The 19,667-nt window shown below is 44.2% G+C and overlaps 1 protein-coding gene across 3 annotated transcripts in view; it reads right to left on the bottom strand.

Moving 5' to 3' along the window:
- TTC16 (tetratricopeptide repeat domain 16) overlaps nt 1-19,667 on the bottom strand; it is a 29,298-nt gene that overhangs the window by 1,746 nt on the left and 7,885 nt on the right. Inside the window, exons 4-14 of one of the 3 annotated variants that reach the window (XM_087704621.1) lie at nt 19,131-19,271; nt 17,916-18,016; nt 16,640-16,769; nt 14,010-14,224; nt 10,702-10,949; nt 9,874-10,015; nt 5,269-5,434; nt 3,773-3,906; nt 2,492-2,645; nt 715-856; nt 187-434 (exon numbers count right to left, since the gene is read on the bottom strand). In XM_087704621.1, the coding sequence (XP_087560747.1) occupies nt 725-856; nt 2,492-2,645; nt 3,773-3,906; nt 5,269-5,434; nt 9,874-10,015; nt 10,702-10,949; nt 14,010-14,224; nt 16,640-16,769; nt 17,916-18,016; nt 19,131-19,271 (1,563 nt within the window). In that variant the 3' untranslated portion in view covers nt 187-434; nt 715-724. Of the gene's footprint in view, nt 1-186; nt 857-2,491; nt 2,646-3,772; nt 3,907-5,268; nt 5,435-9,873; nt 10,016-10,701; nt 10,950-14,009; nt 14,225-16,639; nt 16,770-17,915; nt 18,017-19,130; nt 19,272-19,667 lie in introns of those variants that run through there. The other 2 variants (XM_087704622.1, XM_087704620.1) reach the window with 2 other exon arrangements.

Raw genomic sequence — 19,667 nt, 5'->3', positions numbered from 1 at the left:
AGGTTGACAGAAGCTGGGACAAGTCACGGGAGCTCACTCCATTAAGTGGCACTAGGGATTCGAACCGCTGACCTTTCTGATCGACAAGCTCAGCATCTGAGCCACCGCGTCCCCAAGCTCCTCCTTATTCTGGTTTAGCACTGGACTGAACGAAAGCACAATAAATGTGAAAAACCTGGACATACCTTAAGGTCTTCGAAAAGTTTGCTTTATTGAAACAAAAAGCAGGGAAAGCACAACTTTATATACCAAGCCTTTCCCAGAGTCTAAATATATATATAATGCAACAGAAGTTAGTTGCATTTTTCCCGCTTGCAGTTTTCCAATATTCCAAGCAATTATTAGGGGGAAAAGATTTATTCCGGTGGTAACTTGCTTCATCCCGCTGGGTAGACTTTTCCCTGGAGGTGTGTGAGCCACAAGTCACTCAGGGCCTTGAAAGGAAGGAGGGATGGCATCACACTCCCTTTCCAAGATTTCGGGCTCTTGGTTACAAAAAAACGAAATCTCTTAGCCGAGCAAAATCAGGCCAAGGGATCCTAAATCTTTTCGTGGTGAATCCAGATTGTTTGGGTGGTGTTAAGCCAACAAGGCATTTGACTAGAGAAACCTGTTCGCTTGATTCCCTAGAAATTCAGGATATTTTTGGGAGAAAAAGCAAGGGGGGGGGGAGTTCGATCCCCAGGCAATGCTTTGGACAGGCCTAAAACTGACCGACGCCTTCTTAGGATTTCCTCCAGCAGTACGGTTCCTTGGGGCACTCCTTGGGAGGCGGACGAGAGCAGGGCTCTACCCAGATGGTTTTGGATTCCAGAGTTGGCTTGTTTTGACGGGTTTCGTTCAGCTCTTCGTTTGCCTGCGAGACACACGGGACAAGTTCGACTCAAACTGGAGGCAGCCGGCAGGCAGCAGAAGTAGCCTGCAGTACTGCACTCTAACCACAGTGCCACCACAATAGATAAGAGAGAGACAGAGAAACAGCAATAGCCCTTCAATTTATATATTGCTTTACAGTGCTTTACAGCCCTCTCTAAGCGGTTTACAGAGTCAGCCTTCTGCCCCCCAACAATCTGGGTCCTCATCTTACCCACCTTGGATGGATGGAAGGCTGAGTCAACCTTGAGCCGGTGAGAATAGAACTGCTGGCAATGGGCAGAATTAGGCAGCAATGCTGCATTTTAAACACGGTGCTACCATGGCTCTTAGATTAGATGGATGGATAGACATATATGCCACTTTACAGTGTTTTACAGCCCTCTCTAAGTAGTCTACAGAATCGGCCTCTTGCCCCCAACAATCTAGGGTCCTCATTTTACCCACATCAGAAGATGGAAGGCTGAAACAACCCTGAGCCAGTGAAAATCAAACTGCTGGCAGTGGGGATTAGGCAGCAATGCAACATTTTAAACACTGCCACCAAGGCTCTTAGATTGGATGGATGGATGGATGGATGGATGGATAGATAAGTAGGCAGGCAGACAGACATAGATAGCAATAGCAGACTTATATACCACTTCACAGTGCTTTCCAGCCCTCTCTAAGCGGTTTACAGAATCAGCCTCTGGCCCCCAACAATCCAGGTCCTCGTTTTATTGACCTCGGAAGGACAGAAGGGACTGAGTCAATCTTGAGCCAGGGAGGTTCGACCTGCTGGCAGTGGGCATAATTAGCCTGCAATGCTGCATTCTAACCACTGGGCCACCACAGCTCATGTGTTAGAATTGTTGGCCTCTTGGCTTTTGAACTGGGCAGGGGTGAGACCTCACAGCCTCCAGGCAGAGCTAAACTCCGCTGGCCACACCCTTTCTTCTGTGACTCATAGGGTTGGAAGGGAGCTTGCTGACCATCTAGTCCAACCCCCAGCCTTATACCATTCCCGGGCAAAAACTTTTCCGAAGGGGTGGAAAGTTAATCTTTTGTGGATGTTTTCAGCTGCAAACAACTGGATGAAAAGATACAAGAGTAAATGCTGATCCAGTTTTTGTAGTAGCTGGATCGGCGACCCTCTGCAACACGGGGATGGTTCTCAGAGAGCTATGAAAAGCCCCCAAGTCAACTTCCAGGAACCACCTTATGGGAAAGATGGACGGCATAAGCTTTTAATAAGTAAATGAATAAAATGTCTCTCACGAGATCGGCACACTTTCTCTCCTGCTCTTTCTTCCATACTGAAGCTGTCTCCGACTTCAGCAGCTTTGATGGCTGCCTTGCAGCCGCCGGAAAAAAAGGCTTCTACTGGATCAACCAGGGACTTTGCAATGTCCCTGGGATCAGCAGAATGTGCCTTTCTCTGTCACCGTCTCTACGGGACGATTTAGGTCCAAAAGGACCGTCCAGCGGCAGAGATATTGACGGTGATCTTGGAGTTGCAAGATCATGCGTCGTACCACCGCAACGTCAGCCCCACCTTCCCCTCTCCAGTCTCCCGGCATAAGCTTTTAATAAGTAAATGAATAAAATGTCTTGTTTTCCTTCCAAGGGGTTGAGATACCTGGTGTGAGCTTTGCTGACATTCAGCCAGTCTCTTTTGCAGCTTTTTTTCTTCACAAACCTCCTCCTCCTTGGCCACTGACGTCTCGGCCTGCTGGTTCACAATCTGAACATACTCATTGGTTGGGGGTTCGGATCCTGCGGATTTCAGAGGCCTGGGAGGTGGTGGAAAAGCAGAGAGAGAGAGAGAGAGAGAACAAGAGGGAAGAACGTGAGAGGGGAGAGAGGAAGATGAGAGGGGGGACAGAATGAGAGAAGAAAAAAGAAAGAGGAGAGAGAATGAGGGGAGAGAAGGAATGAGAGGAGAAAAGAGAGAGAGACAACAAGAGAGAGGAAAGAAAAAGAGGAAAAAAGAGAAAGAGGAGACAGAACCGAGAGAGAAGAGAGAATGGGAGAGAGGAAAGAACGAGAAAGAAAAGAGAAAAAGGGGAGAGAAAGAACAAGGAGAACAAGAGAGAGGAAAGAGAGAAAGGAAAAAAGAGAAAAAGGAGACAGAACAAGAGAGGAGAGAGAAGGAGAGAGAGGAAAATATGAGAGGAGAGACAAAGGAGAGAGAATAAGGGAAGAAAGAAAGAGGAAACAAAACAAGAGAGAACGGGAGAGACAGAAGAGAGAGAGGAAAGAATGGGAGAGAAAGTATGAGAGGAGAGACAAAGTGGAGAGAGAATAAAGGAGAGGAAACAGAACAAGAGAGGAGAAAGGGAGAGAGAGGGGAGAGAGAAGAGGGAGAATAAGAGGGGAGAGAGAAAGAGGAAAGAAAAGAAAAAATGAGAGAGAGGGGAGACAGGAGAAGAAAAAGAATGGGAGACAGGAGAGAACGAGAGAGAGACAGACATGTCTCCATGGAAGCACCATGGATGCTTCTAGAAAAACGTCTCGCAGGAGATTGGCGGGGCAGACTCTGCCAAACACGCTTAAAATTATCCTCGTTCTGTATCAACTGGGTGTTATTAATTGGGCTGGCCTTAATTAAGGGACAGTGGGACTGAAAAGGAATGCAAGGCACCCACAGGGACCGAGGCAACGCAGAGATAAACAGGGCTCGTGCGCGGGGGAATCTCCCGGCTTCCAGACTATAACTCCCATCTGCTCCGGCAGGGTTGCAGCTTGTACTGGCCCGAAAGAAGGAAAGAGTTCCGTTCTCCCAACTGAACGAGAAGTTCCCGGGTGCCAATAAGAGAAGGGGAAAATGAGATGAGGGAGACCCCCCACCCCTCCAAAAACCCCATGTTTGGGTCTCCAGAAAATAATATAAACCTCCCCAGGGATTTCGATTCAATACCTCTGCAAGGCTTCCCCCCCGGGAAAAGACTTCAGTTTTCGATCCAGGAGTGTTTTGGTAAGATCCCCAACTTTGCTGCCGAGGAGGGATTCTGCGCTCTCTCCAGGAAAGAGGCTGGCCATCAAGCTCCGAACCTGGAATTAATGTATATGTATATTTAAGTGTTATGTCAAAGTACCTGGTATGCTCAAATATGGGAGGGAGCATACTGCTTCCCTTTTACCTTTCAGCTCCACCCTAGGAGCCTTCCAGGCAGGGAACCATTTTTGTGTTGCATTTTTGCTGATAAATAAATAAAGGGAGACTAGTATAGATCTATTTCAAGCTATTTATCTCTCATCAGCTAGCCATATCCTTGCTGGGATTCGAACCTGGGCTGTTTTTACATGTTAGGCAGTTGTATAAGCCTCTAAGCCACAAGCTTTCCTCCCCTATCAGCTGAGCCAAGGAAATAACACTTAATTATTTGACATACACTTAATTATTTGACATAACACTTACTTATTTCCTTGGCTCAGCTGATAAAGTGGGGGAGAGCTTGTGGCTTAGAGGCTAATACAACTGCCTAACATGTAAAAACAGCCCAGGTTCGAATCCCAGTAAGGGTATGGCTGGCTGATGAGAGCTAAATAGCTTGAAATAGATCTATACTACTCTCCCTTTATTTATTTATCAGCACAAATGCAACACACACACACACACACACACACACACACACACACGTATGTTCCTCTTGGATTCTAGGCGCTCGCTAAGAAAGGATTTTTCGAAATGACCGTCAGATCATTAATATTTCCGATATTATTATTAACACACTCTGTCTTTTAGTTCTATTGTCATTTTGTCCATCTCTGCACATTCGAGTACTTTTCTAATTATTTAAAGATTAAAACATTCAATAAAAACTATTTTTAAAAAATATATTAACACACTGATGCTAAGGAGATAGACATTCTACTCCCTCTCCCCACCTGAAAGGAACTGTTCCAACTGCCACTTGGGTGTGGGCGTGGCCAGTGTGTGACTCATCCAGCCTGCGGGCTGGGAGTTTAGACATTCTACTCCCATCTGAAAGGGAGAGAAGGGGATGGGAGAGGCTCAATGGGCCAGCCCATTGAGGGAGAGGAAGGGGGATAAGAAAGGAGAAACTTCTGTCTCTCCTTTAGGACCGGTTTTTCACACTTATGACCGCTGCCACGTCCCCGGTGGCCATGGGATCAGATTCAGCCGCTTGGCAACTGACTCCTATTTATGACAATCGCGGTGTCCTGGGTGGCAGTGTCACACAATCCCCTTTTGCGACCTTCTGACAGGCGAAGGAAGCCAGATCCACTTAATGGCCGCGTCACTCATTTAGCAACTGTGCAGTGATTCCCTTTGACAACCATGGCAAGGAAGGTTGCAAAACGGGGGAAATCCACTTAGCACGCTTCTCGCCGAGCAAGGAAAATTGGGGGCACGATTGTGGCCGTAAGTGGGAGACGGCCTCGACCCACCTCTTCCTTGTTGGGGTTCAGCAAGAGGGCGCTGATCATATCTTCTTTAGCTCCCAGGAACTCCTGCAGAAACACGCGAGTCTTGGCCCTGTTCAGATAATACTTCACTTCCCATGGATCGTTGTCCACAGCAGAAGAGAAATGCGTTTCAGCCAGCAAGAATTGCCTGGAAACACACCCAAAGAGACAGAGGCCAATGGAGGGTTTCTTTACAAGATATGCTATGAACAACAAGTTACCAAGAGAAACCCATATAAGATTTATTAAGAAAGCAATTAGCGCACAAATACTACAAATGGCAAGAGAGATAAGATTGCACCAGTGGTGGGATTCAAATAATTTAACAACCGGTTCTTTGTCCTAATGATCAGGTGGGTAGGCGGGGCTTAGTGGTCATGCGACCGTGTGGGCGTGGCCAACTCAACATTACTCAGGTCAATGGGCGCTTTGCCTTAGCTGTTACAATTTAATAAGGGTTAACCGGAGAGGCAGTTTCTGTAAGCAGGGCAATAAAGATTAAGCTAGAAAGAACACCAGAATGTTTCCTTCCTGCCTTCCTTACAGGATTAGCCCTGGAAAGCAGGGAAAAAAACAAAAGAAGATTTCTTCCAACAACCGGTTCTCTGAACCTCTTAGAAAGTTAAGAACCGGTTCTCCCGAATAGGTGCGAACTGGCTGAATCCCATCACTGGATTGCACTATTCCTGGAAGGATACAGGTTGATGCAATGAAATGGCACAATAAAAATTAAGTTAAATTTAGAGTATTATGTATAAAATAAAAGTAATAATAGTTATAGTCAAATAAATGATTAACGATGATAACAATGCATATATATTATGGGAGGAAGCTAATCCCAGTAAGGGTATGGCTTACTGATGAGAGCTTAATAGCTTGAAATAGATCTATACTAGTCTCCCTTTATTTATTTATCAGCACAATTAAAACACAAATATAACAAAGGCAACAGTAAAAATATTGGGTTTCTGTCATGATGGACTCTTGTGACGAGTCGATTGACAGATGATGGAAGCAGTTAGCTTCCTCCCATAATTGGGGCTTACCAGGGGTTGTGACACTAAATATATACCTTCTTCCCTGGCTTCAGCTGATAAGGAGGAGACCTGTGGCTTAATGGCTAAGACGTTTGCCTAAGATGCAATAAAGCACAGGTTCGAATCCCAGTAAGGGTACGGCTAGCTGATGAGAGCTAAATAGCTTGAAATAGATCTATACTAGTCTCCCCTTTATTTATTTATCAGCACAAATACAACAAAATGTAACAAAAAGGCAACAGTAAAAATATTGGGTTTCTGCCTAGATGGTCTCTTGTGACGAGCCGAAGGACAGAGAATGGAAGTAGTGATCTTCCTCCCATATTTGGGAATACCGGGGGTTGTAAAAGAAATCTAATAGATACCTTTCACCCTGGCTTCGCTGATAACGGATAAGAGCCTGTGGCCTAATGGCTAAGAGGTCCGCCTAGTATGTAATATAGCCCAGGTTCAAATCCCAGTAAGGGTATGGCTAGCTGATGAGAGCTAAATAGCTTGAAATAGATTTATACTAGTCTCCCTTTATTTATTTATCAGCACAAATACAACAATATATATATATATATATACACACACACACAAGATTGATATGAAATTTTATACTAACTGTGAGGACTATGGAGAGGATGCTTAAAAGCTTTGTTATTAAAGATATACAATTTTCTATAGAATATAATATAAAGATGTAATATTATTGGATGATTTCAGGATGATGTTCCTGATTTTTCCTGGCAGTTAGAACAATTAATCAGTGGAATAATTTGCCTCCAGAAGTCGTGAATGCCCCAACATTTTAAGAAGATGTTGGATAGCCATTTGTCTGGAATGGTATAGGGTTTCCTGCCTAGGCAGGGGGTTGGACTAGAAGACCTCTAAGGTCCTTTCCAACTCTGTTATTGTAGAGAATAGAAAATAGAATAGAATAATTAAATAGAATAAGAATAGAATAGTAGCATAGAATAAATATGGAATAGAAGATAGAAAATATAATAACAATAACAAAATAAAATAAAATAGAATAAAATAGTGGAACAGCTTGCCTCCAGAAGTTGTGAATGCCCCCAACACTGGAAGTCTTTAAGATGTTGGATAGCCATCTGTCTGAAACGGTATAGGGTTTCCTGCCTAGGCAGGGGGCTGGACTAGAAGACCTCCAAGGTCCCTTCCGACTCTGCTATTGTATTGTATTGCATTATATTGATGTAATGAAATGCCATAATATAAATTTATTTTAAATTTAGAATATTTTACATAAAAAGGATGTAATAATAGTTATAGTCATATGAATGTTTAATAATCATAATAATTGTATACATATATATTAGGTTGAGGATATGAGATTTTATGGAATTGCAAGACGATTGTGAGGAAGCACAAAAGCTTTGTAACCAATCAACCTACTGGAGGTAACTGGAGGATGGCTTTTGGGTTTTGTGTGTGTTTACGTTTGTTTATTTTATGTTTATTTAAAAATAAAAACGTTTATTTTTTTAAAAAAGAGAAAGACAGTGGCAGGTTAACAGAGTTGGAAGGGACCTTGGAGGTCATCTAGTCCAACCCCTCCATCCTGCCCAAGCAGAAGACACTACACCCGGGATGAGGAACCTGTGGCACGGAGAGCCCTCTCCGCAGGCATGTGAGCCGTCGCCCCAACTCAGCTCCATCGCGCGTGGGCACGCGCTTCCCACTGGTCAGCTGGTTTTCAGGTCGGGGGGGCGCATGCGGGAGTCACACACGCATGTGTGGGGGGGTGGGGCAAATATGCGGGGTTGCATGTGCATGCGTGGGGGCGCACATGCATTGCATTATGTATTATCTATATTAATATATTATCTATCTTATCTATCTATCTATCTATCAATATATCTATCAATGTATTTATATTAATATATTATCTATCCATCATCTATCCATCATCTATCTATCAATCAATCAATCAATCTATCTATCAATATCATCTATTAATGTATTATCTATATTAATATATTATCTATCATCTATCTAGCATCTATCTATCTATCTATCTATCTATCTATCTATCTATCATCTATCTATCAATATCATCTATCAATGTATTTATATTAATATATTATCTATCCATCATCTATCCATCATCTATCAATCAATCTATCTATCAATATCATCTATTAATGTATTATCTATATTAATATATTATCTATCATCTATCTATCTATCTATCTATCTATCTATCTATCTATCTATCTATCTATCTATCAATATCATCTATCAATGTATTTATATTAATATATTATCTATCCATCATCTATCCATCATCTATCTATCAATCAATCTATCAATCTATCTATTAATGTATTATCTATATTAATATATTATCTATCATCTATCTATCATCTATCTATCATCTATCTATCATCTATCTATCATCTATCTATCTATCTATCTATCTATCTATCTATCTATCTATCTATCTATCATCTATCTATATCATCTATCAATGTATTATCTATATTAATATATTATCTATCCATCATCTATCTATCAATCAATCTCATCTATTAATGTATTATCTATATTAATAATCATCTATCTATCAATATATTATCTATATTAATATATTATCTATCTATCAATATCATCTATCAATATATGATCTATATTAATATATCTATCCATCATCAATCAATCAATCTATCTATCTATCTATCTATCTATCTATCTATCTATCGATCGATCTATCTATCAATATCATCTATTACTGTATTATCTATATTAATAATTATCTATCTATCATCTATCTATCTATCTATCTATCTATCTATCTATCTATCAATATCATCTATCAATATCATCTATTAATGTATTATCTATATTAATAATCATCTATCTATCATCTATCTATCATCTATCTATCATCTATCTATCTATCTATCTATCTATCTCTCTATCTATCTATCTATCTATCTATCTATCTAATCTATCAATATATTATCTATATTAATATATTATCTATCTATCCATATCATCTATCAATATCTATATTAATATATTATCTATCATCTCTCTGCGGGGGCACACGTGCATTGCATTATGGGTGAGAGTGTGCGCACACGATCAGCACGCAGAGACGTAAAGAGCAGCCATCCCTGTTCTGCCCCATTCTTGACCGCTGGCTGTCCACTCTCTTCCTGAATCTCGGTCCCAGTTGTCTGTTTTGCAGGACTGTGGCGAAAAGCGACGAGGAAGAGGAGTGAAATTGGGCAGGACCAGGCTCTGAAGATGATCTACAGCAGTGTTTTTCAACCTTTTTTGTGCAAAGGCACACTTTTTTCATGAAAAAAATCACGAGGCACACCACCATTAGAAAATGTTAAATTTTTTTAACTCTGTGCCTATATTGACTATAGGCGGGTGTTTTCCCACGGCACACCTTATACTATGTCACGGCACACTAGTGTGCCGCGGCACAGTGGTTGAAAAACACTGATCTACAGACGGACCACCTTACGGGACAAGCGTTCCCCTCCGAGGAGATCTGGCCACCAGGCCTCCTGACATAATCCCGGCCTACTTTTCGCGGAAGTCTTGCAATCCGGTCTCGTTGGAGAGCCAAGCGATGCGATGCCGGAGTTTGGGGTCTAAAGGACACAGCTCTAAAGCTTGCTGGTAATCCGCCTTGGCAAAATTCAGCTGGCCCAGTTTCAGAAAACAGTCTGCGGGAGAGAAAGAGAGAGAAACATCATGCGTGCTAGAAGGGAGGGCAGGTGAGGAGGAAGAGGAGGAGGAGGAGGAGGAGTACGACGACTATGGGATCCTCATTCCTCCCTGAGCTTGGTGGTTTCTTGCAGACATTTCATGACCCAACTAGGGAACATCATCAGTACTAGAAGGGAGGAAGAGCAGGAGGAGGAGGAAGAGCAGGAGGAGGAGGAGGAAGAGGAGGAGGAGGAGGAAGAGGAAGAGAGGAGGAAGAGGAGGAGGAGGAGGAAGAGGAGGAGGAGGAAGGACTATGGGATCCTTGGCGCTCTCTGAGTTTGGTGGCTTTCTTGCAGACGTTTCACGACCCAACTAGGGAACATCATCAGTATTAGAAGGGAGTGGAGTTTGTGGTGAGGATGAGGAGGAAGAGGAGGAGGAATGTGTGGTCCTTGTTGTTGTTTTTAGCTTGGTGGGGTTTTTTGGCAGACATTTCATTACCCAAACTAGGTAACCCTGAGCACTGATGAGCTTACTAAGTTGGGCCATGAGATGTCCACAAGAAAATAAGCCATGCTCAGAGACCAACAACTCCTCCTCCTCCCCCCACTCTCTTCTAGCACTGATGACGTTACCTACCTGGGTCATGAAATGCCTGCAACAACAAGGGGGGGGGGGAAGCAGAGGCGTCTTCTCCACCTACCCCCTCGGTTGATGTAGAGGCCGAACTCGTTCTTCTCCCCTTTGATCGCCTTGTTGAGTAGCAACACCGCCTCCTCGTAGCAGCCCTTGAAGTAACAGTGGACAGCAAAATCATTGTAGCTCAGGAGCACCTGCTTCTCGGCCTCGCGACGCACCTCGCTGGCCTCATCGCCTGGGCACAGCTCGACGGCCTTCAGGTAGTCATCGATGGCTGCGCTGAAATCCTTCAGCCGGCGCAGGAGGGTGCCTCTTCCAGGGGTTGAAGGGGAAAGCAAACCAACAGAGGTGTGAATCCAGGGGCTTCGCAACGATTTCCGTGACCCGACAAATGCGCGCACGACAAAAGCGCACTGACAAAACTGCGGCGCGAAAACCGCGATGTCATACACGCGCCCACAACAACCCGCCGACAAAACCACGCCCACAAAAGCACGATTTCAGTTAAGGTAAGGGTTAGGTTCAGGGTTAGGTTCAGGGTTAGGTTTAGGGTTAGGTTTAGAACTCGCGGTTATTATTTGTTTGTTGAAGGCGCGCTTTTGTCGGCACACTGTTGTCGGCGCGCTTCTGCGCTCATTCGTTGGCGCGATTTAGAACTCGTGGTTTTCTCGCCACGGTTTCATCGGCGCGCTTTTGTCGAGCGCGCATTTCTCAGTGAACCATGATTTCTACTTCAAGGGAAAATTTCAACACAGCCCCGCCAGAAGCAATTAGCTTCCTTAAAGGTAAAGGTTCCCCTTGATAGTCATTCCCGACTCTAGGGGGCGCTGCTCATCTCCCTTTCTTTTCTTTTGGAATTTTTTTTATTGTTTTAGTTAAACAAAAACACCCACAAAAAAAAGAATCATCCTTCATTACATCTTGTAGAAAGCGTATCAATTGGTTACAAATACATTCGGTGCGTTTCTTCCACAATCCTTACATTTGTATTTGTATTTGTATTTGTATTTATTGGACATTTATAGGCCGCCCTTTTCCCTGAGGGGACTCAGGGCGGCTTACAATCAAAAAGGAAAGGGAGTGTAGGACAATACAAAAGAAATGTGAACAAAAATAAATTAAACAGTAAAACTCAACATGTAAAACTTACATATACTTCATTCAAATTGAGTTGCATATTTTAAATCAAAAAAGAAAATTTATGTGTTTTACTATCCTTGTACCATAATTCTCATTTAATTACAATTATTTAAACATGTTTTTATCTAGAATCATTTGTATTTAAAGACACAACCACCTACTGGCATTCATTTGCAGTTTCAATAAACCTCCAATAACATTACACCTTTATGACATATTCTAAAACAAATTCAATTAAGTAAGATATCTAAGCATCCCCTCCCATAACACACCTGTATGTATCATTAAATATTATCCATTAATATTTCTTTGTTATTATTGTAGTTGACTAAGAATTATTTACTGTTTATCTCACCTCTCCTCTCCACAGGCCCACACGAGATTATACCTTTATAACCATCTTTATTTATTAATAAGATTTATAGATCTTTTTCCTCAGTCCCAAATTGGTTAGTTACGTGTTAACAAGATAGACATTAAAATCTAAAACAATCTAAGAGTGTTCATCTCCGTTTCAAAGCCGAAGAGCCAACGCTGTCCGAAGACGTCTCCGTGGTCATGTGGCCAGCATGACTCAACGCCAAAGGTGCATGGAACACTGTTCCCTTCCCACCAAAGGTGGTTCCTATTTTTCTACTTGCATTTTTTACCTGCTTTTGAACTGCTAGGTTGGCAGAAGCTGGGAGAAGTCACGGGAGCTCACTCCGTTTTGCGGCATTGGGGATTCGAACCGCCGAACTGCCGACCTTTCTGATCGACAAGCTCAGCGTCTTAGCCCCTGAGCCCACCGCATCACTTTAGCTTCCTTACATATCGAATTATAACATCTTCCCCCCCACCCCCCACTTATAATGATCTTGTAATCCCTTGCATCAGGGTGGAGTCGGGGCGACTGAATGGAGCTGAACATTTACCGGCCAGATGGCCTTCCTGACGCCTAGGTGGAGTTCACAGCAGATATTTCCTCTTTGTGCCCTGAGAGAGAAATATCTGCCGCTGCCTAGCATTGAACTCACAGCCTCCTGATGGTGAGGTGAAAGCTCCACCTCCAGGCCACCACGCAACTTAATAATTGAATTGGAACATCTGTGGAATTCTATCGCTCTTTATTATGGCTATTTTATTTGGTTTTCTATAAATTTAATATTTTATCTCCTGTATTGTTCACATATATGAGAACAAGACAATATAGTATATGTATGTACATAAGTATGTGTGTGTAAATCTATCTATCTATCAATCATTTATTAATCTATTATCTAGTAATCGATCCTCTATTTATATCTAGCTAGCTATCTGTATCTATCTATCATCTATTATCTATATTAGTCTATTATCTATCTATCATCTATTATCTATATCTCTGTCTATCATCTATATCTATCATCTAATCTATTAATCTATCATTATATCTATCATTTAATATATTATCTATCATATATTATGTATATCTATCTATTAATCTATTATCTATATTAATATACTTTGTATCATCTATTATCTATCTATCTATCTATCTATCTATCTATCTATCTATCTATCATCTACCTACCTACCTATATCATCAATTTATCATCTATTAATCTATTATCTATATTAATATATTATCCATCATATATTATGTATATCTATCTATCTATTAATCTATTATCTATATTAATATACTATGTATCATCTATTATCTACCTACCTACCTACCTACCTACCTACTTACCTACCTATCTATGGTATCATCTATCTATCTATCTATCTATCTATCTATCTATCTATCATCTATCTATCTATTATCTATCATCTACCTACCTACCTACCTACCTACCTACCTACCTACCTACCTACCTACCTACCTATATCATCAATTTATCATCTATTAATCTATTATCTATATTAATCTATTATCTATCATATATTATGTATATCTATCTATCTATTAATCTATTATCTATATTAATATATTAAATGCTTTTTTTAAACTACTTATTCACCCGAACCGGTAGTTTAAAAATGCTTTAAAAAGTTTTTTTTTTAAAAAAGTTCCAACAATCAGCTGTGCAACAATCAGCTGTGCCGCACGATCATCGAAATTTATTTTTTTTTACTTCTTTTCGCATCTTTTAACTACCAGTTAGGGCAAACTGGTAGTATTTTTTACTACCAATTTGGGCGGACCGGCCTGAATCGGTAGCATATCACCCCTGTGAAGGGGATCGGGCTAGATCGGCCCCCAGGTACCTGAAGAGGAAGTACTTTTCATCCAAGGGGTTGTAGTTGATGGCTCGGTTGATCTTCAGCAAGGCTCCCTTCAGGTTGCCTTTGATGGCCAAGGCGACGGCGGAGTCTTTGGACCTCTCCGCCTCCTTGGTCATCTTCTTCAAGAGAAGCCGGGCTTCCACGTGGTCTGGATCCAACGCCAGGGCCTCCTGGATGTTGCAGAAACAGCAGCTGGCCTTGGGAGGAAGCAAAGCAGACGCTGTTGTGGGCCGCTGGCAGCAGATTCGGACAGTGAGGAGGTTGGGGAGGAACATGGGCCAGTCCTGGAGTCTGGGGAAGGCTCTGGTGAGAGCTCTGTGTCGGAGGCAGAGAGGGGGCCAGGGCCGTCTGACAGTTATCAGCTGCCTTCAGAGTCAGACATCAGTGAGGCAGAGGAAAAGCTGGAGCCTGTTCCCAGAGAGTTGCCAGGCAAAGGGAACAGCTAAAGAACAGGGGTTGACTTGGGAGTAAAGCCACAGATGGACGGTGAATGGCCCCTCCCAGAGGAAATAAAAGAGGAGCAAAAGGGGAGGGGAGTTTGCAGGAGACCGTTAGTTCAATTCATTCGGGCGAAGATCTGTTCCTGACTTCTTGCCAAGTAATTGCTGCATGGCATTTAGAAGATATCGGCCTGTTCCCAGTGTGCGCATGCGCAGAGCTGCCAAGAGAAGGGAACAGCTAACGAACAAGAGCCGACTCGGGAGTAAAGCCACAGGTGGACAGTGAATGGCCCCTCCAATAGGGAATAAAAGAGGAGTGAAAGGGGAGTGGGCTTTTGCAGGAAACAATTCGTTCGGTCGTTAGCTTCGTTTCAGGAGTGTGAAGATCTGTCCGTGAATCTCAGGGACTCTGTGCCCAGCCTTTCCTTGCACAGCACCTCATTGGGAAAATATTTACATGGCAGCTTTCCAAGCTAGATAAGGTCTGTGGTCATAAATACTCCTTTGAAAGACTGCTTGCCAGGCCTTGGCTGAGTGTGAATGAGAGGAATTCACATTCATTTAATAAAAGGGGTTTTGTTGGGACCAGGAATTGGTCTCCTGCTTTTTGGGGAAGCCTAGATCAGGAGAGACGCTGCCATTCTTAGGGGAATCACCAGGTAGGTGGTTAAAGGGATTCAAATCCCCACCCCACCCCCGAAATGTCTTGTAGGAGGACACCGCTTGGGAAGGTTGCACGTGGTGACCACATGACCCCGGGACAATACACACCAGGTGCCAACACACCTGAACTTTGGCAGTAAAGGAGCATCTTTGTAGCTCAGGGTAGACATGAGAGGTCCTTGTTGATCTCTTGAGCTGGGTGGTTTTCTTGCAGGCGTTTCATGACCCAGCTAGGGAACATCATCAATGCTAGAAGGGAGTGGGGTTTGCTCAGAGGAGAAAGGAGAGGAGGAGGAGGAGAAAGAAGAGGAGGAGGATTGTGGGGTCCTTGGTGCTCTCTGAGCTTGGTGGTTTTCTTGCAGGTGTTTCATGAGCCAACGTTATCAGTGTAAGCATCACTAGCGCTGATGATGTTCCCTAGTTGGGTAATGAAATGTCTGCAAGAAAACCACCAAGCTCAGAGATCATCAAGGACCCCATAGTCCTCCTCCTCCTCTTCCTCTTTCTCCTCCACCTCCTCCTCTTCTTTCTCTTCTCCTCCCCTCTTCCTCTTTCTCCTCCTCCACCTCCTCTTTCTCCTTCCTCCTCATAGCAAACCCCACTCCCTTCTAGCACTGATGATGTTCCCCAGTTGGGTAATGAAATGTCTGCAAGAAAACCACCAAGCTCAGAGATCATCAAGGACCCCATAGTCCTCCTCCTCCTCCTCCTCTTTCTCCTCCACCTCCTCCTCTTCTTTCTCTTCTCCTCCCCTCTTCCTCTTTCTCCTCCACCACCTCCTCTTTCTCCTTCCTCCTCACAGCAAACCACACTCCCTTCCAGCACTGATGATGTTCCCTAGTTGGGTAACGAAACATCTACAAAAGAAAACGACTCAACTCAGAGAGCATCAAGGACCCCACAGTCCTCCTCCCCGTTTCCTTTCTTCTCCTTCTCCTCTTCCTCCTCCTCCTCCCGACAAACCCTATTCCCTACTGACACTGGTGATGTTCCCTAGTTGGGTCACGAAAGGTCTTGCAAGAAAACCACCCAGCTCAGAGAGCACCAAGGACCCCACAGTCCTCCTCCTCCTCCCTTTTTTTCCTTCCTCCTCCTCCTCCCAATACCCCACTCTCTTTTAGCACTGAGGATGTTACGTAGTTAGGTAATGAAACATCTCCAAAAACCCCACCAAGCTCAGAAAGCCCCAAGAATCCCACAGTCTTCCTTCTCCTCTTCCCCACATCCTCCACCCTTCTAGCACGGGTGATGTTACCTATCGGGTCACGAAACGTCTCCAAGAAACCCCCTCCCCAGCTCAGAGTGCACCAAGAACCTCCTCCCCTGGACTTTGATCCCAAACTGGAAGGGGGGGATGCCACAATGGCCTCAAAGTTGTAAGTCACTTTTTCCAATGTGATTTTGCATTGTCAGTAAGCGAACGGTCGTAAGTTCAAGGACGACCTGCGTGTCACTAACGGTGCGGCGGAGAGAACGATTCCCAGAGGAGAATGGGGGCGTTTTTTTCACCTTCCCAAAGTGTTCAAAGAGACGAGCCCTCAGGACGAAGAGGTCGGCGTTCTCCTTCTCCATTTCCACCTCCTGGTTGACCATCTGAAGGCAATCGTTGAATCGCGTCATCGCAGCCAGGCAGGCGATGCTGACGGATGAAAAAAAAGAGGAGACTTTTAAGGTTTGACTGACGTTTGGAAAAGATTCGCTGAGGATTCAAGGATGACTCAGCCTTCCGTCCTTCCAAAGTCATTAAAATGAGGTCCCAGATTGTTGGGGGCAAGAGGCTGACTCTGTAAACCGCTTAGAGAGGGCTGGAAAGCACTGTGAAGCGGTATATAAGTCTAAGGGCTATTGTTATCTTCCTTCCTTCCCATAACTCTGCCCACTGCCAGCAGTTCGATTCTGACTGGCTCAAGGTTGATTCAGCCTTCCATCCTTCCCAGGTGCATAAAATGAGGACCCAGGTTGTTGGGGGCAAGAGGCCGACTCTGTAAACCGCTTAGAGGGGGCTGGAAAGCACTGTGAAGCGGTATATAAGTCTCCTTCCTTCCTTCCCTCCATGAGCCGTGGTGGCGCAGTGGTTAGAATGCAGTGTTGCAGGCTAGTTCTGCCCACTGCCAGCAGTTCGAATCTCACCAGGCTCAAGGTAGAGTTAGCCTTCCATCCTTCCAAGGTGGGCAAAATGAGGATCCAAGTGGCATATAAATCTAAGTGCTATTGCTATTGCCCTTCCTTCCTTCCTTCCTTCCTTCCTTCCTTCCTTCCCTCCCTCCCTCCCTCCCTCCCTCCATGAGTCATGGTGGTGCAGTGGTTAGAATGCAGTACTGCCGGCTGCTTATGCTGACTGACTGCAATTTGGCAGTTCGAGTCTCACCAGGCTCAAGGTGGACTCAGCCTTCCGTCCTTCCGAGGTGGGTAAAATGAGGACCCAGATTGTTGGGGGCAAGAGGCTGACTCTGTAAACCGCTTAGAGAGGGCTGTGAAGTACTATGAAGTGGTATATAAGTCTAAGTGCTATTGCTATTCATACAGGTGGAGTTGAGGATATTCTTGGAAAGGCCCCGGTTCCTCCCCAACCTCCCCACTGTCCGAATCTGCTGAAAGCTCCAATGGCCACTGTTGGGCCAGAAGAGGGGCTTCTCACATCAGTCGTGCTTTGATAGAATGGCATTTTAGAATTCCCATTCTTTTTTAAGAATATTAATTGCCTGGTTGATCATCCTGTTCTTAGAACTTTGGGAAACAAATTCGAGGTGTTTTTTTTTCCAATGCCCCTAAGCCCCTTGGTTACCTCCTCATGCGGTAGAGCGTGTTCTGAGGCTGGAGCTCGCAGGCGTGAGTGAAGGAGTCGAGGGCATCGAGGTAAACCTTCTGCTCATACAGAGACTGGCCCTGGTGGGGGAAGGGATGATGGGCGTCGTAAGGAGGCGGCTGCAGAAAACAGCCCTCCTTTCTTTTCTTCCATCCACATGGAAATCTCAACGCCTTTATTATTACGCCAGATAATAATAATAAAGTAGCATTGACTTTATAAATATGAGATAGTATGAACTGTGTAGCCTGAAAAGGCGAGGCATGAGGGTAAGGAAGGGAGAGAGGAAAGGGAAGGGGGTAGGAAGGAAGGAGGGAAGGAAGGAGGGAAGATGGAGGCAGGAGGGAAAGGAAGAGAAGAAGGAAGATAAAGGAAAGAGGGAGGGAGGAAGGAGGTGAGAATGAGAGGAAGGAAGGAAAGGAGGGAGGGAGGGGAAGGCAGGGAGAAAGGGAGGGAGGAAGGAAGGAGATGGGAATGAGAGAACGGTAGGAAGGTAGGTAGGTTGGTAGGTAGGTAGAAAGGAAGCAAGGAAGGAAGGAGATTGAAATGAGAGGGAGGGAAGGGAAGGGAAGGGAAGGAGGGAGGGAGAGGAAGGGAGGAAGGATGGAAAGAAGGAAGGAAGGAAGGAAGGAAGGAAGGAAGGAAGGAAGGAAGGAAGGAAGGAGTTGAAAATGAGAGGAAGGAAGGAAGGAGGGAAGGAGATGAGAATGAGAGGAAGGAAGGAAGGAGGGAAGGAGTTGCGAATGAGAGGAAGGAAGGAGGGAAGGAGATTGAAATGAGAGGGAGGGAAGGGAAGGGAAGGGAAGGGAAGGAGGGAGGGAGAGGAAGGGAGGAAGGATGGAAAGAAGGAAGGAAGGAAGGAGTTGAGAATGAGAGGAAGGAAGGAAGGAGGGAAGGAGATGAGAATGAGAGGAAGGAAGGAAGGAAGGAGGGAAGGAGTTGCGAATGAGAGGAAGGAAGGAAGAAGATGGGAATGACAGGTTGGGAAGGAAGGAAGGAAGGAAGGAAGGAAGGAAGGAAGGAAGGAAGGAAGGAAGGAAGGAGATGGGAATGAGAGGGAGGGCGGGAGGAGGGAGGAGGAAGGAAGGAAGGAAGGAAGGAAGGAAGGAAGGAAGGAAGGAAGGAAGGAAGGAAGGAAGGAAGGAAGGAAGGAAGGAAGGAAGGAAGTCTTTCCAAGAATATCTTCAACTCCACCTGTATGAATACAATGAAGGCCAGGTGTTCTCGGATCTCCTCCTTCGGCGCCATACGGTAGACCTTCCGAAGGTGCATGGCAGCAGACTGGAAGTCGCAAAGCTGGAGAAAGGCTTCCGCTTTCTTCTCGTAAAGTTCTCCCTGGGGAGAAGAAGAACCCACGATGGGCCTTCGGAAGCTCCTTGGCTTTTGGTGCTCCAGCCTGGGGAATTGTGGGAGTTGAAGTCCACCCCTCTTAAAGTTGCCAAGGTTGAGAAACAGTGGCCTAGCGCCTCCACTTCTAACCTGGCTCATGAATACTCAGAATAGACGGGTAATCCCATCCCAATAGTAGAACTAGAATAGAATAGAATAGAATGGAATGAAATGGAATGGAAAGGAATAGAAATGAATAGAAATAGAAAAATAGAAATAGAATAGAATGGAATGGAACGGAATAGAAAAGAAATAGAACAGAAATAGAAAAGAATAGAAATAGAAAAATAGAAATATAATAGAATGGAATGGAATGGAAAAGAAATAGAAAAAGAATAGAAA

The sequence above is a fragment of the Thamnophis sirtalis genome, unplaced genomic scaffold, assembly GCF_051295495.1.
Source record: "Thamnophis sirtalis isolate CommonGarterSnake01/CBP01778 unplaced genomic scaffold, rThaSir2_p1.2 scaffold_2, whole genome shotgun sequence".
Lineage (NCBI taxonomy): Eukaryota > Metazoa > Chordata > Lepidosauria > Squamata > Natricidae > Thamnophis > Thamnophis sirtalis.
Note: the sequence above shows the minus strand (reverse complement) of the source record. Positions and strands in the feature narration are given on the sequence as shown.